This window comes from Nerophis ophidion, linkage group LG15, assembly GCF_033978795.1.
Source record: "Nerophis ophidion isolate RoL-2023_Sa linkage group LG15, RoL_Noph_v1.0, whole genome shotgun sequence".
NCBI lineage: Eukaryota > Metazoa > Chordata > Actinopteri > Syngnathiformes > Syngnathidae > Nerophis > Nerophis ophidion.
The window spans coordinates 9,353,543-9,378,255 of record NC_084625.1 but is presented as its reverse complement, the minus strand read 5'-3'; the positions used below and the strand labels follow the sequence as shown (position 1 = coordinate 9,378,255).

Below are 24,713 nucleotides of genomic sequence, written 5' to 3'. Positions count from 1 at the left end.
GCTTGGAAGGAGGTGGGGGGTGCTTGAGGGGTGTGTTGGGAAAGAAAGAGAGAAGGTAAAAGTTGTGAGTCAGAAAGAGAGAGAGCGACGGCGATGGAGGACAGGCGGGGAGGTCTGACAACAGTGGGAGGCGGCCAGGGACGAGAGCAGCGAGGAGAGAGAGTGAGGTCCCGCCTACCGGGCTCAAAGCATTCAACTAGTGCGCCAAGGATCCATTCAGCTGAGAGGGAAGAGGAGAGGAAGTGGAATAACTTCAGTCGCTCCTGCAGCTTTCATTCATCTTCTTTGTCTTCTTTCTCGTCCCGCCTCCACGCCGTGCCGCCATCTGTCCCTGAATCAGCAGCACCGCCGCAACCACGCGTTTCCTCTCTCACACTTTTCCCCCGGAACTTTTCACTCTCCAAACTTACCAGACTTTCAACTTGACTCGGACCCGAGTCTTCCCGCCACCATGTCCGCCTTCCCCCTGCTCGGCTGCGCCGTCCTGCTGCTGCTCCAGAGCTGCCGCTCGTCCTCGGACCTGACGCCGCGCTCCCTGACCGTCTATCCTCATCGGCAGCCCGACTCCGCCTCCGGCGCCCACTGTCCCTCCTGCGCCCTGGCCAGGATGCGCAGGAGCGAGGGGGGTCCGGCGGCGGCGGAGGACGATGCGGCGGGTCACGGGGAAGAAGAGGAGGCGCAGCCGGATGTGGTGGAGGCGGTGAAGAGGCACATCCTCAACATGCTGCACCTCCAGGACCGGCCCAACATCACTCGACCCGTGCCGCGCGCCGCCCTCCTCAACGCCCTGCGCAAGCTGCACGTGGGCCGCGTCGCCGAGGACGGCAGCGTGCACATCGAGGGGGGAGACGGAGGGGAGGAGGCGGGGAAGCCGGGGGGGCGGCGGTGCAGGAGGAGGAGGAGGGGGAAGTGGAGCGGCGGGCGGCTCGGATGCGAGACGACGACGCGCAAGACACGACGGAGATAATCACCTTTGCCGAGGCTGGTGAGTGAGTGTGTGCGAGAGCGAGTATGAATGTGGATATGCAGGTGGAATTAAGCAGGTGGGCGGCGCGCGCACACACACACACACACACACACACACACACACACACAGTAAGTGTGTAATCACCTCCTGCTGTTTTCAAAGAATACTTCATTATCCACTTAAACACAGATTTTTTTGTGCGTGTGTGTGTGTGTGTGTTTTGAAACATCAAAACACTCAGGTGGAGAACAGGTGTTGACCTTTGACCCCCGACTGCAAAAGCAGGTTCAGGGTGCACCCTAGACTCCAAACAAGCTAACTGTATGCTAAGTAGCCCAAAGTGCTGCTAAAGCGCGCTGACACGGTCTCTGTCGGCTTCAAGTTCCCCAGCTTTAGTAGTCGTGCTCAAACTCCCCACCCGGAGGGCGCCGCACTTCAAACATCTCTGGCCACTGCTGAGCGTCTGTTTGATGTGAGGGGCTTTAAATAGAAGCGGATATTAAAAAGAAGAAGAAAAAAAAAAATGTGTTGTTGTTATTGTGCGCTTGAACACAACCCGCCGTGAGAATACTTTGCACCCAGTGTCTTTGTCGGGGGACAAGTGATGCGTTCAGGGACTCGGTAATTAATTGGGAGGAGAGACGACTGGTTTCTTGGCGGCGGCTGTGGACGTCCGTTTAGCAGGTCACTCACAAAATATGTGTGTGTCAGTCCTTCTGGTCTTTGCTGGGCCGTGTCCGCCCGGCACACAGAGGACAATTAGGCTAATTGGACTTAATTGAACACATCATTAGCGACATTCCACAGGGCACTTTCATCTCTGAGCTGCTCCGTGTCGCCCATGTTGGCCGACCCATAGGCGCTCATTGTTGCTCCTCAGCTGGGATGCAAACTAGCAACCCCCCCAAAAAAATGAACCGGCCATCTTCTTTGCCCATCAGCCTGCTGACCTGCTTCTATCTTTTCCCTTCCTTCGGCGTTCTCTTTCTCACGCCGCAGCTCACTTCCTGTGACGCCACCGGGCTTCCTGCGCGACTGGGGTTGTTTGGATGTTTGGATGATGAGCAGCTGCCAAAGATGTTCGATAGCTGAGGTCACGACTCCCTCGTAGCAGACGTTGACAGAGGTCCTGAGGCTTCTTGACCAAGCAGATGCCAGCAGACACAGGAGGGGGCGTGGCTCTCGGGATGTGGCCGGGTTCATGTTATTGTGTGTCTCGTTTAGACGGCGGGTGAACTTAGCCCGGGTCGGGGAGCGGGTGCGGTGTCACAGTGAGACATCTGTGTTGTGGTATAGCTCGGTTGGTAGAGAGGTCGTGCCAGCAACTTGAGGGTTCCAGGTTCGATCCCCGCGTCCACCATCCTAGCCACTGCCGTTGTGTCCTTGGGCAAGACACTCCCAGTGCCACCCACACTGCTTTAAATGTAACTTAGATATTGGGTTTCACTATGTAAAAGCGCTTTGAGTCACTAGAGAAAAGCGCTATATAAATATAATTCACTTCACTTGTGTCCTTCTGAGATGAGTCTGTCCCTTCATGACCTTTCACCTTAGCATGCGGTTAGCATCATGGCGACTTCACTCCCTGTGCTGGCCAATGAGCTGACAACGTGATCCTTTTAGCTCGATGCCTAGCACTCTAGCTTTCAATGTGAAGGTTCGAGTCCCGATCTTTAAAATTGTAATATTAGCATGCTAATATTATAACCCCACTTGAGGAGGGGTTATAATATGTATATGTATATATAACATGTGGGTAACCCCACCCCCCCCTAGAGGGAGGGGGTTACCCACATTTGCGGTCCTCTCCAAGGTTTCTCAGTCATTCTCATCGACGTCCCACTGGGTTGTGAGTTTTTCCTTGCCCTTATGTGGGCGCTGAGCCGAGGATGTCGTTGTGGCTTGTGCAGCCCTTTGAGACACTCGTGATTTAGGGCTACATAAATAAACATTGATTGATTGATTGATTGATGCTAGTTTTTATGTTCATTTTTGCAGGTATAAACGTCAGCATCAAATATGTTGTTAATTCATAAATGTCTGTTAGCACGCTAACGTTAGTATTAGAGCCGTGAATCTTTGGGCACCACATGATGCAATTCGATTCTTGGGGGTAACGAATCGATTCAGAATCGATTCTCGATTCAAAAGGAGGTTCCGGTTCTGCGGTTTGACACATTCCTCCATAAAATAAACAAGCAGCTCTGATAAATGTCTATGTTTGGGGTCCGGGGGCCGCATTGGGTTAAAATGATTTGGCCGGGGGCTGGGCTGTTTTTATATATATACATATATATATGCCCGATTGTAGCTGAGATAGGCGCCAGCGCCCCCCCCCGACCCCGAAAGGGAATAAGCGGTAGAAAATGGATGGATGGATGGATATATATATATATATATATATATATATATATATATATATATATATATATGGATATATATATATATATATCCATCCATCCATTTTCTACCGCCGATCCATCCATCCGATGGATGGATGGATATATATATATATATATATATATATATATATATATATATATATATATATATATATATATATATATATATATATATATATATGGATATATATATATATATCCATCCATCCATTTTCTACCGCTTATTCCCTTTTGGGGTCACGGGGGGCGCTGGCGCCTATCTCAGCTACAATCGGGCGGAAGGCGGGGTACACCCTGGACAAGTCGCCACCTCATCGCAGGGCCAACACAGATAGACAGACAACATTCACACTCACATTCACACACTAGGGCCAATTTAGTGTTGCCAATCAACCTATCCCCAGGTGCATGTCTTTGGATATATATATATATATATATATATATATATATATATATATATATATATATATATATATATATATATATATATATATATATATATATATATAACGTCATCGATTGGAAAATGCATTTTTAGACAATGTGATTTGCCTGAGCGGCTAGGAGACTAAGAGTATCAAGCAACAAGCAGTATAAAATGGATTAGAAAGGACAGATTTAAAAAATAAAAATAAAAATATAAATAAATATATTTTAACTTGGGACTTCCGCGGGCTAGATCTCGAATGCTGGCGGGCCGGATCTGGCCCGCGGGCCGTAGTTTGGGGACCCCTGGTCTATATCATGTAAAAGAAAACTAGTTTTGTTTCATTAAATTCTACCCAATCATTTATCCATCCATCCATTTTCTACCGCTTGGGGGGTGCTGGAGCCTATCTCAGCTAAATTCGGGCGGAAGGCGGGGTACACCCTGGACAAGTCGCCACCTCATCGCAGGGCCAACACAGATAGACAGACAACATTCACACACTAGGGACCCTTTAGTGTTGCCAATCAACCTATCCCCAGGTGCATGTCTTTGGAGGTGGGAGGAAGCCGGAGTACCCGGAGGGAACCCACGCAGTCACGGGGAGAACATGCAAACTCCACACAAAAAGATCCCAAGCCCGGGATTGAACTCAGAACTACTCAAGACCTGTGTATTGTGAGGCACAAGCACTAACCCCTGTTTCATCGTGCTGTCCCCCAAACATTTAATAAAGTCAAATAAACATAAGGCAACAAAAGAGCTATCTTCTCAACACTTCTAAAGTTAATCTGTACAGCAGATATGAACATCTACAGTGGCATGACAGATTATGACTGTATTATGCTGACATTATATATTTGTATCATAAACTGATTAACGTGGACCCCGACTTAAACAAGTTGAAAAACGTATTCGGGTGTTATTTAGTGGTCAATTGTACGGAATATGTACTGTACTGTGCAATCTACTAATAAAAAGTTTCAATCAATCAATCAAAAAAAAAATAATAATAATTAAAAAATGTTATATATATATATATATATATATATATATATCTCATTATATATTATTATTATTTTAATTTTTTTCTTCCCAAAAAATCGATTTTGATCATTTTTTTAAATCAATTAAGAATCATTACATATCAGAATCGCGATTCATTTGTGAATTGGGTGAATTATATTTATATAGCGCTTTTCTCTAGTGACTCAAAACACTTTACATAGTGAAACCCAATATCTAAGTTACATTTAAACCAGTGTGGGTGGCACTGGGAGCAGGTGGGTAAAGTGTCTTGCCCAAGGACACAACAGCAGTGACTAGGATGGCGGAAGCGGGAATCGAACCTGCAACCCTCAAGTTGCTGGCACGGCCCACTCTACCAACCGAGCTATTTAAAATCAATATTTTTTGGACATACCTAGTTAGTATGCTACATTTATTAAGACAGTTAATTTTTAGGCAATCGATGCATGCTAGCGTTAGCATCCTAGCTTTTTAAACAATGTTTTCAAGTAAACACCTCAGAGTAAAATATTTTGGTACGTATGCAACAGTTAGCGTTTCCACATGGACACTTTAGTGTCATATATTTTGGTGTTCCAATAATGCTAACTGTAAGCATGCTATTGTTAGCATTTTAGCATGCCGGCTTTTTTATTTTAATTCTCATTTTTCTCATATTATTTGGTCCCTTGACACCATCTGGCCAGCGTGCTAACTTATCATTTCAGTTCCGCTTTGGCGCTTCTGCGTTCACAAGAACTTTCTACTATCCATCCATCCATCCATCCATTTTTCTACCGCTTATTCCCTTTTGGGGTCGCGGGGGGCCGCTGGCGCCTATCTCAGCTACAATCGGGCGGAAGGTGGGGTACACCCTGGACAAGTCGCCATCTACTAAAATTGCAATTTCTTGTTCTTTGAAAAAACATCCATATGTTGTACTGAGGGCAGCTCTGTGGAACAGGGGTTAGTGCATCTGCCTCACAATACGAAGGTCCTGAGTAGTCCTGGGTTCAATAGCCGGGCTCGGGATCTTTCTGTGTGGAGTTTGCATGTTCTCCCCGTGACTGCGTGGGTTTCCATCCGGGTACTCCGCCTTCCTCCCACTTCCAAGACATGCACCTGGGGATAGGTTGATTGGCAACACTAAAATTGGCCCTAGTGTGTGAATATTGTCCGTCTATCTGTGTTGGCGACTTGTCCAGGGTGTACCCCGCCTTCCGCCCCGATTGTCGCTGAGATAGGGACCAGCGTCCCCCGCGATCCCAAAGGGAATAAGCGGTAGAAAATGGATGGATTTTGTACTGATTCTGAAGGTGCAATCGAGCAAAATGGCCCCGGCATCATTTGATTGGTCAGTCTGTGGCCCTCAGTCGGCAAAAGGCTAACTTGAGCGGGCCCAATAAATGCACACGTACAGTACAGATGTGCACACATGACTGCTATTGGTCAGCGATTGACAGGTGACAAGTGACTGAGCTGATTGGTTGTGATGGGTGTGGCGTCCCCATAAGGAGTGTAAACATCTTTTCTTTTCCTGTCTGGGAATAATCCCGTCTGTCTCCGTGCTTTGATCCACCCGAGTGGAAAAGCTCACCATGAATAAGCCGCAGAGAGACGGATGTTTTTTTCCGCTGTGTTTCGGGCGTGAGTCCTCTTTTCCTCAGATGATGAGAGCAAATTTGGCGTTTGGGACATTCCTCTTGTCAGGCGAAGCTGCTGGCCACTTTTGTTTACCAGCTGTTTAATGGAGGATTTTCCTGCATTTTTTGGCCGTTGTGTATCTGCTTACATAAATGTGTGTGTGGATATAGATGTGTGTGTGCGTGCATGTCCACTCACATGTGGTGCCAATAAGGCGGAGAGGGCGTCGACTCTGGAGTGCATTTGTGTCCTTTGAGCCTGACAGTCGTCAATAATGGAATGGCAGCTTTCCGATTCTCAAAAACAACAAGATGCTTTTCATGTGGTTTCTTATGTTCCATTGTGGACGAGGGACAAATGTGCGATCCACACCACACTCAGCTGGGCTAATTTTTACAACACAGCACGCTAGAAGGAGGCTCGCTGCTAGTGCGGCGAAGGCCATAAATCACCTTGCTGCTGCACATGTGTGTGTGTGTGTGTGTGTGTGTGTGTGTGTGTGTGTGTGTGTGTGAGACACTCACACACGAAAAGTGCTGCTTGTACGTTTGCGTCAGCTCAATGGGACACGCTTTGGGTCAACACCCTCCGCCCAGCACGCTGACTTAAGGTTAGCCCCCACCTCAACCCCCCCCGTGTCCACTCTTGTTGCACTTACTACCTAGCGCTTGCTACGTTGACGAGAGTTCAGCCTTTTGAAAAAGTTGAGCGATCACGTGCGATCATTTTGCACCATTGTTGGGCCACCAAATATGTGTTTCTCAGCTGTGGTCCGTATGGGCTGCAGCAGGACTCAGCTGTAATACACTTTCCCACCACTTGTGGCAGTACAATGCAAATTATTTGACACTTGCCAAGGTTTCAAATTTTATTTCTAGAAATGCCCCTTATTTTAAGAGCTATGTACTTATCTTTAATTTCAGCATTAATAACTATCTATATTCTGGCAACATTTTTAGTAAAACTTTTGGTTAATTAACCTTTTAACTGTCTTTTTAATCTACTTTATATCCTTAAATGATGTTCCCCCTGTTTTATTTTAATTATTGTTTTAATTCACCTATGTTTTATACCAGTGGTCCCCAACCTTTTTGTATCCGCGGACCGGTCAACGCTTAATAAATTGTCCCAAGGCCCGGGGGGTCCTTTTTTTTTCTTTTTCTTCTTTGTCATGAAAAAGGGACGTTTTTGTCATGAAAAAGGGAGTTTTTTGTGGTTGGTGCACTATTTGTAAGTGTATATTGTGTTTTTTATGTTGATTTATTTAAAAAAAAACAAAAAATCAGTTGTTGTTTTGTTTTTTTTAAATAAAAAATTCTTCTGCGGCCCGGTACCAATCGGGCCGGTGGTTGGGGACCACTGTTTTATACAACGCCTTGATTTGTATCTGTAAAAAGCTCTTTTTAAAGTGCATTTACTTACTCATTTACTCACTAGTCTAAAAACGTTAACATTGAGAAATAAACTATTAAAATAGGATATTTTAGTTTTTAAAGTTAAAGTTGAAGTTAAAGTTCCAATGATTGTCACATACACACCAGGTGTGGTGAAATGTGTCCTCTACAATTGACCCATCCCCATGTTCACCCCCCTGGGAGGTGAGGGGAGCAGTGAGCAGCAGCATGTGCAGCGGGAATCATTTGGTGATTTAATGATTCAACTCCCAATTCCAACTAATTTACTTACTAGTTAAAAAATGTTAAAATTGAGAAAATACTTATCAAAATAAAATATTTTAGATTTTCGACACAAAGAAAATGTTAAAAGATTCAGCAACATCCCAAGGATGTTTTATTTAAGAATTACAAATTGGGGTCGGCTGCGATGAGTTAGCGACTTGTCCAGGGTGTACCCCGGCTTCCGCCCGATTGTAGCTGAGATAGGCACCAGCGCCCCCTGGGAATAAGCGGTAGAAAATGGATGGATGGAAGTTGGGGTCGGATCGGTTTAGAATTGGAAATGTATTATGTATTATTATGTGTTATTTTCTTGGACTGATTATAATAATTAAAAAAATAATAATAATTTAAAAAAAACAGAATTACATGTTGAATAATACTTGTTTTCTTCAGAAAAAAATATTTATTTCTATCTTAAGGTCGTGTTCACATTGCAGGTCAATTCATTTATCAGATTATTTCATGTACACGTGAACAGTGCAATTTTCAAATTTTTCATGCAGGACCCAGGCCTCTTTCGTATGTGGATGTAAATGGGATTAATATGTGATGTGTCCTCAATGTGAACGCTGCCGCGCTCAGGTCGCATTCATCCGAGCAGAACATCATCAAAAACCGATAAGCGTCATAATTAATAGACGATTAATTATGACTGCTTGCAGGAGATAGCAAAATATCCCGTAAAACTGCAAAAGCCAAAAAACTTACCTTCCTAATCTTCTACGCAAAGTAATTTGCATTACAAAATGTTGACTTTGATTGCACAAAATCCTTGAAATTGCCAAAAATGCGCCAGTACTGAGACCGACTAGAGTGGAAGCCATTTTTACTTCCGTAAACACTGCAGTGCGTGCGACGTCATGTCTGCATGCAAGTCAGATTGCATTCACATTAGAAATCACTTTTTTTCATTTTATAATGTAAACGGCCCACAAAAATATCAGAACTGGACATCTGACCCTGCAGTGTGAACGTAGCATAAAAGTCCTGCTAATTTCTGGATCTACAAATCTAATTTCAAGATGTCTTATCAAGTAAAATGAAGTAAATGCATTCACAGATATTTTTTTACTAGTTTTCCGTATTTTTTCCTTAAATCGAGTCTTTTCATCTAATATTTGGTCAGCTCTTTTTTGCAGTGTAATGACAACCTAAAACAACCAGAATAAGTCTGGAGCTAAAGTCACAGAGAAGTTTCTTAAGCGCAAAAAGTAAGACTAAAGTGGTGAAGCTGTTTTATTGACAGTTTAGTGGAGAAACATATTCATTATTATTTAGTTTATTTATATTAGCGCAACATAACTGCACGTAAAAAAACATTATTCTGACAATATTTGTTCGGGCCCCTTTGTAATTTTAGGCCATGAGGTCAAAAAGGTTACGAACCCCTGACGGCGTGGCGCAGTGGGAGAGTGGCCGTGCGCAACCCGAGCGTCCCTGGTTCAATTCCCACCTAGTACCAACCTCGTCACGTCCGTTGTGTCCTGAGCAAGACACTTCACCCTTGCTCCTGATGGGTGCTGGTTGGCGCCTTGCATGGCAGCTCCCTCCATCAGTGTGTGAATGTGTGTGTGAATGGGTAAATGTGGAAGTAATGTCAAAGCGCTTTGAGTACCTTGAAGGTAGAAAAGCGCTATACGAGTACAACCCATTTATCATTTATGTATGCTATGCAATGTTTCCCACAGTGAGGCGTTTAAGGTCGTTTGATCGCGTAGTAAAAGACAAACATTGCAAATGTGCATCAGTCGCCGTCGTTACCTGACAACGGCGTGCCGACGCTCCGACGTAGATGCGTTTCCTGCGTTGCACATTCCGGCCTCGGTCAGACCTGGCAAGAGATGGAGAGAGGGGTTAGGCGGTGCGTTCACTGACACGCTCCTTGTAAGCCGCAAACAGCGGCACACGAGTCGGCTGAGAGACAATGAATGAACACAGAGGGACGGTGGCTGTGATGTAAGCGAGATAATCGCCTCCGAATAGCCGCTAAAATTGTGTTAATGGCCCGCCTCCGCACACGCTCTCTCACACGACTCGGCAGAGCGTCGCTGACATCCGCCAAAGTCCCAGTCGTGACTCGGACTTTGTGTGTTTGTGTTCATGACGCCCACTTGTGGGACATTGCAGGGAGGAGAAGATTGTTATGTAAGAAGGTGACCACTGATGAGCCTGAAGGCCTCTTGGGGACCAATGCAAAGTGCTTGTGTGTGTTGCCATGGTTACCTACCCGCGTCTGATTGTTCCTCGGTCTTACAGGTGATGCCCAGGATGTGGTGACATTCGTCCTGTCCAAGGATGGCGGCGGCGCCGAGGGGTCGCTGGTGGAGCAGGCAAACGTCTGGCTCTTCCTGCGATTGGCCAAGAACAACCGCAGCCGCGCCAAGGTCGCCATCCGCCTCCTCCAGCACGGCACGGGATCCTCCTCGCCGCAGGACGACGTCCTCCTGGCGGAGAAAACGGTGGACACTCGACGCAGCGGCTGGCACACCTTCCCGGTGTCGGCGGCGGTCCAGGCGCTGCTGGAGCGTGCAGACGGCGCGGAGTTAAGCGTCAGGGTTTCCTGCCCGCTCTGCGCCGGCGTCGGCGCCACGCCGGTGCTCGTCTCCGGCGGCAGCCAACGGGAACAATCCCACCGGCCCTTCCTGATGGCGGTGGTGCGGCCGGAGGACGGCGGGGACGCGCGGCGGCGCAGGAAGCGCGGACTGGAGTGCGACGGGAAGGTGCGCGTTTGCTGCAAGCGGCAGTTTTACGTCAACTTCAAAGACATCGGCTGGAACGACTGGATCATCGCGCCGAGCGGCTACCACGCCAATTACTGCGAGGGCGAGTGTCCGTCCCACATGACCAGCATCACAGGCTCGGCGCTGTCCTTCCACTCGTCGGTCATCAGCCAGTACCGCATGCGGGGCTACAGCCCCTTCCAGAACTCGCGCTCGTGCTGCGTGCCCACGCGGCTGCGCGCCATGTCCATGCTCTACTACAACGCCGAGCAGAAGATCATCAAGCAGGACATCCAGAAAATGATCGTGGACGAGTGCGGATGCTCCTAGACGCCGGCGAACCCCGCGGGGACGTCAGAACCGAGCCAGGTGCCGGGTCACGTCGGGGTCGCTCTCCTCCATCCTTGTGGCACTTTCAGACAAAAAGAAGAAGAAGAAGAAAAAAAAAAAAAAAAAGGAATATTAATATATTTTTGTTAAGAACGGAGTGGGCGTGGCCTATTTATGTGGCTGAGGTCATGTTGGAGCTTGCGTGACGGCGAGTCTGACACACAACAAACTATGCAACTATGTTTGATGTATTAGCTTCTATTCTTTTCTGTTTGTCCACTCTTTTGTACACGTACCAGGAAGATGTGTGTGTGTGTTTGTGTGTGTGTGTGTGTGTTGAGATTACTTGAATGAAACAAGTTGGCTTGGCTGCTGGAACCAAACACTTCTGTTACCATGGTTACCCTGTTGATATTCAAATGTTTACTGTCACTAAATATATTAATAATATTATTGTTCATGTTAATAATAATAATAATAATAATAATTATTGTTTAGCTGCATTTGTGTTGTTTTTTTTGTTTTGTTTTTTATACGTGTTGTTATTTGAGTACAAATGTTTTTGCACTATAGCGAGACTCCAGGTTCAAAAGGTTTGATCCCCGTCTTAAAATGTAAAAAATGTCTGCGGACATTAGCTTAGCGACGAGCTAGCTGCCATGCAACAATTGGGACTGCTCAAACGTTCACCAGCTTTTTAGTTTTTTTGAGACACCAAAGAGGCTCGTGTGTGTGTGTGCGTGTGCGTGTGCATGAGTGTCACAAGGTGAAGACGCTGGCGGGTGAAAAAGACTGGTGTTTAGCCGACTTTATGTCCCTCCTCCTCCAGTGGGTCTGGGTTCATTCTTGCCTCATTCCTCACTTTAAGCGAGAGTGAGGAAAAAAATGCACTACCAACCTAAAAAGACCTGATAAGTCCGAAAAAGAAAGAGATGATACAGTATTATCTGCGCACAAATTCTACCTGTTGGTCGTTTGAGCACAATGCAGCGAGTTCTGAACAGTCCCACTCCTTAACGCTTCAGTCACACGCAGGATTCTCACAGGAATGAGGCGAGAACACAACCTTTCCCGACTGTACGTTTCGCACAACGCTTTACTCTCTGCCAACACTATCGGTCTGTTTTCGGAGCGACATTTTCCAGGATTTCACCAAAAATGTTTTGTTTGTGCTCCTTTCTTACTCTTCCCGACATCTTGGACACGCTCACGGGCCCCCCCCCGAGCAAAATGAATAAAAACACAAAATAAAGAGTAAAAGTGTTGCGTTGTCGACACTGAACGACGACAACAAAAAAAAGACGAAGAATAAAAAGCCTATTTTTTATTCTGTAAATATAGAAATCATGGCTTTGTTGTACAAATGTGCTTGTGACATTTTATGATCTAATTTATTGGACTTTTCTGCTTCACATTAAAGTTTAAAAGAAGAAACACAAACGTCTGATTTTTTTATGCCTCCAGATGTTCCACCTCGTGTCCCGCTATTTTTAAAGACATTGAAAAACATGACATGAAACGACATCGTGCATTTTTAGCTGAAACCAGCAAAACTCCTCTCTTATTGCCGCTATATTATCACACTTGGATGCATAACAAGCCATTCGACGCCTGGTTCTTCACAAACATGCAGTGCCAGTTAATAAACAGATAATCAAGATTGGCCGACACTGTATGCGCCGATAGTAACCTTTTATGCAGGTGAATTTGTCTCTTTATGACATTTTGAACACTGAATTAATGTAACTGAATGTTTTCCGTTTGAATTTTGTGTACTGATTTTTTAAAATATTATTATTAAACCGTGCAGACAATTTCATTGAATAAAACATTGTGAGCAATGTGTAAAAAATTATGTTAAAAAAAATTCCGTGTATAAAAATTCAGTGCAAAAAATTTCAACCTATAAAAGTTCAATGTGTAAATATTCATTCCAAAAAAATCAGAGGATAAAAATATGGAGTGATAAAAATTAAGTGATAAAAAATGTAATGTATACAAATATGGTGTAAAAAAATGTCTGTAAAAAAAAAATCAGTGGGAAAAATTTCAGTGTAATAAAATTTCAGTGCAAAAAAATTCAAAGTAAAAAAATTCAGTGAATAAACATACGGTGTGATAAAAATTCAGTGCGATAAAAAAGGTTATATGTAAAAAAATTTCAGTGGGAAAAATTGCAGTGTAATAAAAATTCAGTGCTTAAGATTTCAATGTATGGAAATTAAGTGTGTAAATATTTGGTCTAAAAAAATTCAGTGCATAAATATACGGTGCGATAAAAATTCAGTGTGATAATATATTATATATAAAAATATGGTGTAAAAATTCAGTCTAAAAAATTCAGTGTAAGAAATGAAGTGCAAAAAAATTCAGCATAAAATATTCATCATAATGAAAATTCAGTGCTAAAACTTTCAATGTCTAAAAATTCAGTGTGTAAATATTTGGTCTAAAAAAATTCAGTGTATATAAATACAGTGTGATATTAATTCAGTGTGATAATAAATGTTACATATAAAAATATGGTGTAAAAATTCAGTTTAAAAAAATTCAGTCTAAAAAATTAAGTGCAATAAAATTCAGCGTAAAAATTTCAGTCTTTAAAAATTCAGTGGGAAAATTGCAGTGTAATAAAAATTCAGTGCTAAAAATTTCAATGTATAGAAATTAAGTGTAAGAAATGAAGTCCAAAAAAAATTCAGCGTAAAATATTCATCATAATGTAAATTCAGTGCTAAAAATTTCAATGTTTAAAAATTTCAGTGTGTAAATATTTGGTCTAAAATATTTCAGTGTATAAAAATACAGTGTGATATTAATACAGTGTGATAATAAATGTTATATTTAAAAATATGGTGTAAAAATTCAGTTTAAAAAAATTCAGTTTAAAAAATCAAGGGCAAAAAATTCAGTGTATAACATTTTTGTGAAAAAAATTGCAGCGTAATAAAAATTCAGTGCTGAAAATTTCAATGTCTAAAAATTCAGTGTGTAAATATTCAGTCTAAAAAAATTCAGTGTATAAAATTACGGTGCGATAAAAATAACTTTTGATAAAAATTGTAATATTTAAAAATACGTTGTAAGAAATCAATTTAAAAAAATTCAGTGGGAAACATTTCAGTTTAATAAAATTTTAGTGCAAAGAAATTTAAAGTAAAAAAAAATCAGTGTATAAAAATTCTGTGTATAAAAATATAGTGTGATAAAAATTCAATGCGATGAAAAAAATTATATATAAAAATACGGTGTAAAAATATAAGTGTAAAAATTTTCAGTGTATAAAAAATTCTGTGGGAAAAATTTCAATTTATAGAAATTCAGTGTGTAAATATTTGGTCTAAAAAAATTAGGTGTACAAAAATACAGTGTGATAAAAATGATGTGTGATAATAAATGTTATATATGAAAAATATGGTGTAAAAAATCAGTGTAATAAAATTCAGTGTAAAAACTGAAGTGCAAAAAAAATGTGTGTAAAAACAGAAACATTCAGTGTAAAAAATTCAGTGTATAAAATTTCAGTGAAAAAAATTGCTGTGTAATAAAAATTCAGTGCTAAAAATTTCAATGTCTAAAAATTCAGTGTGTAAATATTCAGTCTAAAAAAATTCAGAGTAAAAAAAATTCAGTGTACAAAATTACGGCGTGATAAAAATAATGTTTGATAAAAAATGTAATATATAAACATATATGTATAAATATTCAGTGGGGAAAATTGCAGTGTAAAATAAATTCAGTGCTAAAAATTTCAATGTATAGAAATTCAGTGTTTAAAAATACGGTGTGATAAAAATTAATTGTGATAATAAATGTTATATATAAAAATATAGTGTAACAAATACGTGTAATAAAATTCAGTGTAAAAACTGAAGTGCAAAAAAATTCAGTGTAAAAAATTTACTGCAGAAAAATTCAGTCTAAAAAATTCAGTATAAAAAATTGAGTGCAAAAAAATTCAGCGTAAAAAATTCTGTGAAAAAAAATTCAGTGTCTAAAATTTTTGTGAAAAAATTGCAGCGTAATAAAAATTCAGTAGTAAAAGTTTCAATGTCTAAAAATTCAGTGTGTAAATATTCAGTCTAAAAAAATTCTAAGTATCAGTGTATAAAATTACAGCGTGACAAAAATAATGTTTGATAAAAAATGTAATATATAAAAATATGGTGTAAAAAAATAAGTGTAAAAAAATTCAGTGTAAAAAATTTAAGTGCCAAAAAATTCTGTGTAAAACGAAGTGCAAAAATTCAGAGCAAAAAAATTTTGTGGGAAAAATTGCAGTGTAATAATAATTCAGTGCTAAACTTTTCAATGTATAAAAGTTCAGTGTGTAAATATCCAGTCTAAAAAAATAGTAAGAAAAAAAGGAGTAATAAAAATGTTGTGTGATAAAAAATGTAATATATAAAAATATGGTGTAAAAAAATTCAGTGTAAAAACTGAAGTGCAAAAAACTTCACTTCAAAACTCAAAATTCACTTCTATTAAATTAAGACGGATCTTGTCTCAGAACCAGCCAATGAAGTGAGTTGTGAAGCAACTAATAATTCTGCACTGATTTGTAAACACTGAATTCTGTATTTTAGCAAACAAAATTTTTAAACATACACGTTTTGCTCACAATTTTTTTTACTTGATGAAAGTAAAATGAAATAAAATAATTAGATTTAAAAAAAAATGAGCTCCATAAATTTAGTGTAAAAAAAAAAGACTAAGTAATAAATACACAAATTAACCTCCATAACCTTTGACCTTTTTACTGATCCCAGTTAAAGTGTTGCTTGGCCTTTGCTTTGGCACCACCATCAGGTCGCTGACCACATTATCAGTTGAGATAAAGCACGTGCACGCTGACGCACAATCGCAATCTGCTGCGTGTTTTTTAATTTCCTGTTCTGCTCACTTTACTCAGCGTTTGACAAAATAGGATTAAGAGTGTCTAATGAAAGAGGAAATGACACACTCACACTCACACACACACACACACCTCATGTGACCTGCTCTCATGTCCTCATCCTGTCATCGCTAGCATGATTGGAGGCGGGGCCAGAGTGAGTTTCCGCACTGTGCGGTTCACGTCGGGTCAGAAAACGTTCTTTCTGCGATCAGAAAAGTGTAAGCGTTCGACCATCTGTGAGTGAGCGCGTGGGTCAGATGGTCCGTCGAGACACCCGTGCGCCCCGATCGGTCTGCGGCGTGTTTACGTCTCGTCAGTCTAGTGAGTGCAGCGAATCGGCTTCGGGCGGCGACCTGTCTCACGCCGACGGCGGTGCGCCCACACGTCCCGTCGTCGCGCACGCAAACTGGCACACGGCGATGAGTCACGCCGTGAATCACGGGGACTGCGACTTAGCCAAGAATTGTCTGATTGTTTACATTTTGTGGCGTATTTGGAGCAAAGTAATCCTTTCGTTCCTATTGTGACCTTTGACCTCTGACGCCTTCCGCCTGAACTGACCTTGGCTCTGCCTCCGGATGAGCCACACGGGATATTAAATCTAGTTTATGCTGCGGCGTAGTCACTCCACTTTCCTTTTCAAAGTCATTGAGAACCATTCAAAGTTCTGGGTTATGCAATACCAGGCCCGAACACTAGGAGCACTGTTGATTCACAATCGGAGGAGAGGAGATGGAGGGAAGAAGTCGATAAAAAGGGAGGATATAGAGCAGGGGTGTCCAAAGTTCGGCCCGTATAGTTCCAAAGACAGAATCAAAACATCCCGCACTGGAACATTACACAAAAAAACTAGAATGAGCAATTTTGGGGAAAAATTAATGCTGAAATGTGCAAGCCCCTGAAATGCGTACACCCAACTTAAAGGGCTACTGAAATGAGATTTTCTTATTTAAACGGGAATAGCAGGTCCATTCTATGTGTCATACTTGATCATTTCGCGATATTGCCATATTTTTGCTGAAAGGATTTAGTAGAGAACATCGACGATAAAGTTCGCAACTTTTAGTCGCTAATAAAAAGCCTTGCCTGTACCGGAAGTAGCAGACGATGTGCGCGTGACGTCACGGGTTGTGGAGCTCCTCACATCTGAACATTGTTTATAATGTGAGCCTCCAGCAGCGAGAGCTATTCGGACCGAGAAAGCGACGATTTCCCCATTAATTTGAGCGAGGGTGAAAGATTTGTGGATGAGGAAATTTAGAGTGAAGGAATAGAAAAAAAGAAAAGAAAAAAAAAGTAAAAAAAATGGAAAAGGCGATTGCAGTGAGAGCGATTCAGAGTTTTTTAGACACATTTACGAGGATAATTCTGGGAAATCCCTTATCTGCCCATTGTGTTGCTAGTGTTTTAGTGAGTTAAATAGTACCTGATAGTCGGAGGTGTGTGGCCACGGGTGTGTTGACGGGTGTGTTGAGGGAAGTGTTGAGGGAAATCACGAAGCTGCAGCAGGACAGAAGCTTCGCTGATCTCCGGTAAAAGCCGACTTATTACCACAATTTTCTCACCGAAACCTGCCGGTTGACATGTTCGCTTGATCGCTCTGATCCATAGTAAAGCTTCACCTCCGGGAATTGTAAACAGGGAAACACCGTGTGTATGTGTGGCTAAAGGCTAAAAGCTTCCCACCTCCATCTTTCTACTTTGACTTCTCTATTATTAATTGAACAAATTGCAAAAGATTCAGCAACACAGATGTCCAAAATACTGTGAAATTGCGCGATGAAAAGAGACGACTTCTGGCCGTAAGTTGTGCTGGGCTAATATGTCCCCTCCAACCAATAACGTCACAAACACGCGTCATCATTCCGCGACGTTTTCAACAAGAAACTCCGCGGGAAATTTAAAATTGTAATTTAGTAAACTAAAAAGGCCGTATTGGCATGTGTTGCAATGTTAATATTTCATCATTGATATATAAACTATCAGACTGCGTGGTCGCTAGTAGTGGCTTTCAGTAGGACTTTAAATGCTATTGTTACCATGCCGACAGTTAGTACTTAGTCAAGTACCGAGTCATGTGACAATGACTGTGTCGTTGTGGCTTGTGTAGCCCTTTGAGACACTCATGATTTAGGGCTAAATAAGTAAACATTGATTAATTGATTGATATGAAGCGTATGCAGGTAAAATGAGCTAAAAAGGTTAGCATGCTAAAAGTTAACGTGTATCACGTACCAAGTTAGATGACTTTGACGTCTTCAACTGCAAAATTGGAAGAAAAAAAAAAGTCAGCATAGTAAGGTAATTATGCTAGAATGGTAATATTATAGCATGCTAAAAGTTAGCATGTGTCAAGTACCAAGTTATATGACTCTAAGGTGTTCAGCTTCAAAACTGGCTGAAATAGTAATCACGTTAATGTTAGCATGTTAATTTTGGCATGCTGAAAGTTAGCATGCAAAGAGTTAGCATGTGTTAAGTACCAAGTTATAGCAGTTGATGCATTCGGCTGCAAAATTGGCGCAAAAAAAAAAAGTCAGCATGCTAAGGTATATATGCTGGAATGGTAATGTTTTAACATGCTAACATTTAGCATGTGTCAAGTACCAAGTTATAGGAGTCTGAGGTTTTCGGCTGCAAAATTGGCGCAAAAAAAAAGTCAGCATGCTAAGGTATATATGCTAGAATGGTAATGTTTTAACATGCTAACATTTAGCATGTGTCAAGTACCAAGTTAATTGACTCTGAGGTGTTCAGTTTCAAAATTGGCTAAAAAACTAAGCACACTAATGTTAGCATGCGAATGTTGGCATGCTGACAATTAGCATGCGAACACTTAGCCTGAGTCAAGTACCAAGTTCTATGACTCTGAGGTCTTTAACTGCAAAATTGGCAAAACAAAAAAAAAGTCAGCATGGTAGGGTAACTATGCTACAATGGTAATGTTATAGCTTGCTATCAGTTGGCATGTGCCAATATATGACTCTGAGGTGTTCAGCTTCAAAGTTGGCTAAAAAGGTAAGCACACTAACGTTACCATGTTAATGTTGGCATGCTGATAGCTAGCATGCTAACAGTTAGCATGTGTCAAGTACCAAGTTATCGGAGTCTGATGTTTTCGTCTGCAAAATTGGCTGAAAATGTAAGCACGCTAGTATTAGCATGTTAACACCTATTAGCATGCTAACTGTTAGCATGTGTCAAGTATCAAGTTATAAACTGTATGAGTCTGAGGCGTACAGTGGCAATATTAGCTAAAAAAGTCAGCCTGCTAATGTTCGTAATGCTACCTGGACCAATACTACAGTTGTGTTGGTAAATGTTGTAATGATTTAGCTATTTTTATGTTTGAAAATGCTTCATTTAGCAAAATTACTTCGAATATGCTTTGTTACCAACAACACAAAGCTAAGATATGGATGTTCAGATAGTTATTCTGGTAAATGTAAAAAATCTGTAAAATCAAATTTAAATCTTATTTCAAAGTCTTTTGAATTTCTTTTACAATTTTTGTTCTGGAAAATCTAAAAAAAATAATGATTTGTCTTTGTTAGAAATATAGCTTGGTCCAATTTTTTATATATTCTAACAAAGTGCAGATTGGATTTTAACCTATTCAAAACATGTCATCAAAAATATATATTTATTGTGAGAAATCATTAAGATGATCAGTGTTTTCACAAAGATATATATCATTACTTATTAATAATAACATAGAGTTAAAGGTAAATTGAGCAAATTGGCTATTTTTGGCCATTTATTTAAGTGTGTATCAAACTGGTAGCCCTTCGCATTAATCAGTACCCAAGAAGTAGCTCTTGCTTTCAAAAAGGTTGGTGACCCCTGGTTTAGCATATATCGATTGATCTATAATGTATTGGTTTTAGTATCTTCAATGTACAAAATGTAACAAAGTGGCCCCCGCATCTTAAAATTTTTCTTCAAGCGGCACTCGCTGGTAAAAGTTTGGACACTCCTGATGCCTGATGTCCCATGGCCGCGCCCTCCCTCTTTAAATACATGAACATAAGCAGAAACATATCAAACATTTGTGTTTATAAAGCTCAGTGTTGCAAAATACATGGAACAATCCTGAATATGCTGGAATTACTCCATGGACAAATGGTTGCGTACACGCAGCGCAAAAACATCTGAGTGCTAAAGAATCTTCCAGAAGTCAAACTGGGCTCAGAAAAAATGAAGGAGGCTGACGCACCCGGGAGGGGGTTCCCTCCTCAGAGGCCGACTATTACTCCGAGCAGAACAAAAAGAGAACATTTGTCTATATTTGCCGGTGGGGGCCACACTCCACTCGTCCACACAAGCTGGCTAATCAGGTGACACTTCACCGATCCAACCACCGTCACCCAAGCCATGTTTACATGGACAGAATTCATCCCAATAAAAGGCCCAATCTGATTAAAAATGCTACATGGAAACACGTCAATGGGACGAATCCAATCCGATACGTCTATTCGGCGAGAAATATTATTCCGAACAGATGACATTGCCGACAAATGGTTTCTTCTTCGACTAATTCCGATTAAAAAGACAACCCAGATGGTTTATTCTGATTAAACGTTTGGCCAAGTATACGCACATCGAGATCGGATCAATTTACAGTATTTTTTGGACCATAACGCGCACCGGTTTATAGTCAGGTCTATTTTCATACAAAAAGCACAACAGATTATAAGGCACATTAAAGAGGTCATATATATATATGTATATATATATTATTGTGGAGAGGCGGAGCCGGCAGTCCGACAGCAAGGCAGGGCAAACCTTAGCCCAGCCCAAGATGGCGGCAAGGAGGCATGGCAGGCAGTCCGATTGCCTCGCCAGAGCCCGACCCAAGATGGCGGCGAGGCGGCGTGGACCGCGACCGAGCGGCGAGGTGAGGCGCGCCGGGAGCTACGCCGCAATCAAGATCAGGTGCGTGGATCGCGCACCTGGGGACAATTGAGTAATCCTCTCGCACTGTATAAAAGGGGGACAGCCGTGAACGTCAGGGAGAGAGGCGGAGAAACGAGAAGGAGCCAGAGGCAAGCTGACGCTGAGAGAGAGACTGAGAGCGCGAGAGAGGCGACGACGCCTGAAGCAGAAAGGCAAGCGGCAGACGGAGGAGCTGAAAAGCAGTCTTTATTGAAAAATAAAGAAGTCTAAACGTGCCTCCGCTATGTCCTTCCTTGACGGTCCTTGGAACCTGCACTACAGCTTGAGAAGTCTGTCACATATATATATATATATATATATATATTTTTTTTTTTCTAAACTGAAAACATTTCCATGTGGTCTACATCTTATGTAGACCACAAGGATGGTTCTGTTGTCAACTGACCAAAAACTGTTTTTATCATCAACTCAGAAATATTTCTGAAGTGTGAAATGTGTTGTCAAAATTGGATCTCAAAATGAAATGGTCTCGCATTAACTATTGCAATTCTCTTTTCACTCTCTTCAACAAGTCAACGCTGAAGAGACTTCAGACTGTACAAAATGTGGCGGCCAGACTTTTGACCGGTGCACCCAGAACAGCCCATGTCACCCCCGTTTTATCCAGTCTTTATTGGCTTCCAGTTAAATTCCACATTGAGTTTAAGATTTTGGTCCTGACATTCCGTGCGTTGCATGGTGGGGCCCTCAGTACATAACTGACTTGTTATGCCCTTACTCCTCAGGCCAGGGTCTTCTAAAGATCCCAAAAACTTGTTTTAAAACCCATGGAGACCTGCCATTCCAGGCTGTAGCTCCCAGACTCTGGAACAATTCTCACCAGTCCCTCCGTGATCTTGACTGTGTTGACACTTTTAAGAAACATTTGAAAACTTCTTTTTTTAGGAAAGCTTTTAGTTAATGCACCTTTTAACTATCATTTTTAATCGACTTTGTATCCTTTTTTATGATGTTGCCCCTGTTGTTTAAAATGGAATTGTTTGTTTTGTACAGGGCTTTGTGATTTTATCTGTGAAAAGCTATTTATAAAGTTGTCAAAATGTTGCATAGATGATGTTTTACAGACCATCTTCAAGCCGCTTTCTGACATTTGCTTCAGGATGCGCCGTTTTGTGGGCAGTCTTATTTACGTGGCTCACCTTTAGCAGTGTCTTCTCTCCGTCATCTTTGTTGTAGCGGTGTAGCGTGCAAGGACGGGAGTGGAAGAAGTGTCAAAAGATGGAGCTAACTGTTTTAATGACATTCAGACTTTACTTCAATCAATAACGGAGCAGCAGCTCCTCATCCGTGGCTCACAAGTGCAACAACAACGCCGGGGTCGCGGGGGGTGCTGGAGCCAATCTCAGTTGCATTCGGGCGGAAGGCGGCGTACACCCTGGACAAGCGCCCACCTCATCGCAGGGCCAACACAGATACACAGACAAAATTCACACTCACATTCACACACTGGGAACCATTTAGTATTGCAAAACAACCTATCACCAGGTGCATGTCTTTGGAGGTGGGAGGAAGCCGGAGTACCCGGAGGGAACCCACGGAGAACATGCAAACTCTACACAGAAAGATCCAGAGCCCGGGATTGAACCCTGACTACTCAGGACCTTCGTATTGTGAGGCAGATGCACTAACCCCTCTTCCAGCGTGCTGCCCCGATGAGAGTAATATATGGAAAAATATTGTTCTTGTATCTGGAAAATATGGTATACTAAACAAATATATACACATAGTGTTTTAGTGTGCATTCAATTACTAAAATAGTGAGTTGTGTCGGGGCTAAAGCCAATTATTCATGTTTACAATGTTTTTATGGGGTACTCTGCTCCACTATACAAACTTTTCCACTTACGAACCATGTTCCAGAACCACCGATTAAGTTTATAAATCGAGGCTCCACTGTAATCCATTTGGGACATGGCCTACAGTAGGTTTGACGGCAACATGAGAGCCAGGAGAGTCAACCTGAGTGTCTTCGGACAACAAGAGGTTCCTTTAAAGGCCTACTGAAAGCCACTACTACCGACCACGCAGTCTGATAGTTTATATATCAATGATGAAATATTAACATTGCAACACATGCCAATACGGCCGGTTTAGTTTACTAAATTGCAATTCTAAATTTCCTGCGAGGTATCCTGTTGAAAACGTCGCGGAATGATGACGCTTATGTTGACGCGTGCTTGTGATGTTATTGGTTGGAGCGGACATGTTCTCCCAGCACCACTCACAGCTACAAGTAGTATGTTTTTAGCGCATAATTACACAGTAATTTGGACATCTGTGTTGCTGAATCTTATGCAATTTCTTCAATTAATAATGGAGACTATAAAGAATAATGCTGTTGGTGGAAAGCGGTGGATTGCAGCTGCCTTTAGCAACCAAAACACAGCCGGTGTTTCTTTGTTTGTTGTGAAGCTTTAGCGAACATGTTTCTCTACCACATGTCAACCAGCAAGTTTTTGGATGAGAAAATTGTGATATTAAGTCGTCTCTTACCGGAGACTTGAATGGAGTTAGCGTCCTCCTGCAGCAGCTGTCAAAAAGGCAGCTGTGATCTTGGCTCCTCCATTGGCTTCTCTCAGAGACACTGGCGGTCACCACAGCCCTCCGACTTTCAGGTATGACTTTATAATCTCACTAAAACACTATTAACACAATAAGCAGATAAGGGATTTTCAAGAATTATCCTAGTAAATGTGTCTAATAACATCTGAATCGCTCCCACTTCCGTCGCCTTTTTTTTTCTTTCTAGTGCTTCACTGTAACTTTCCTAATCCACGAATATTTCATCCTCGCTCAAATTAAAGGGGAAATTGTCGCCTTGTCGGTCCAAATCGCTCTTGCTGCTGGTGGCTATTATTCTAAACAATGTGAAGATGTGAGGAGCCCTACAACCCGTGACGTCACCCACACATCGATACAGGCAAGGCTTTTTTATTAGCGACCAAAAGTTGCGAACTTTATTGTCGATGTTCTCTACTAAATCCTTTCAGCAAAAATATGGCAATATCGCGAAATCCCCCGTTTAAATAACAAAATCTAATTTCAGTAGGCCTTTAAAAAAAGCTCCTGAGAAGTTTAGAAAGAAGACAAGCGGTCCCAGTTAAAAGTAATAACGGGAGTGATGGTTCCACCGGGAGCGCTGAGTCACTCTGGCTGACCCGTGCGTGACTTGCGGGTCTGGGAAAGACATCGGAAACGTCGTCCACAGACACAAAGAGAAGACCATCAGCAAGCAGGAGAAAGTGAATAACAACTTTTTTCCCCCTGCTTCTTTTAATCCCTCTTACCTACAAATGTGTGCAGTGTTGCTGAAGGTCACACACACCTGTGCTCTCGGAGAAAGATTTACAACATGGCCGCCAAGTGCTAATGCGTGCCGAGGGAGAAGCCTGGCTTTAAATGAAAAAAGGAGGCGTGGTCAACCCTGTTAGAGCCATCAAGTACGACCAGTAAGACTTTTTTTTTTTTAATATATATATTTATATACATATACGTCATTTAGCCGCCCTGTTACACATTTAAAGGTGAACATTATCAGCAGACTTATGTAAGCGTCAATATATACCTTGATGTTGCAGAAAAAAGACCATATGTTTTTTTAACCGATTTCCGAATTCTAAAAGGGTGAATTTGGCGATTTAAACGCCTTTCAAATGATAGCCTGTCGAGCGATGACCTTTCAC

The 24,713-nt window shown here is 41.9% G+C and overlaps 1 protein-coding gene across 1 annotated transcript; it reads left to right on the top strand.

The window, feature by feature from the left end:
* The first annotated feature begins 202 nt into the window (after positions 1-202).
* On the top strand, positions 203-12,611 carry inhbaa (inhibin subunit beta Aa). The gene is given in 3 exon segments (XM_061921478.1): positions 203-839; positions 842-985; positions 10,384-12,611. Coding segments are annotated over 3 exon segments (1,326 nt in total). The 5' UTR covers positions 203-451; the 3' UTR covers positions 11,178-12,611.
* The last annotated feature ends 12,102 nt before the right edge of the window (positions 12,612-24,713 follow it).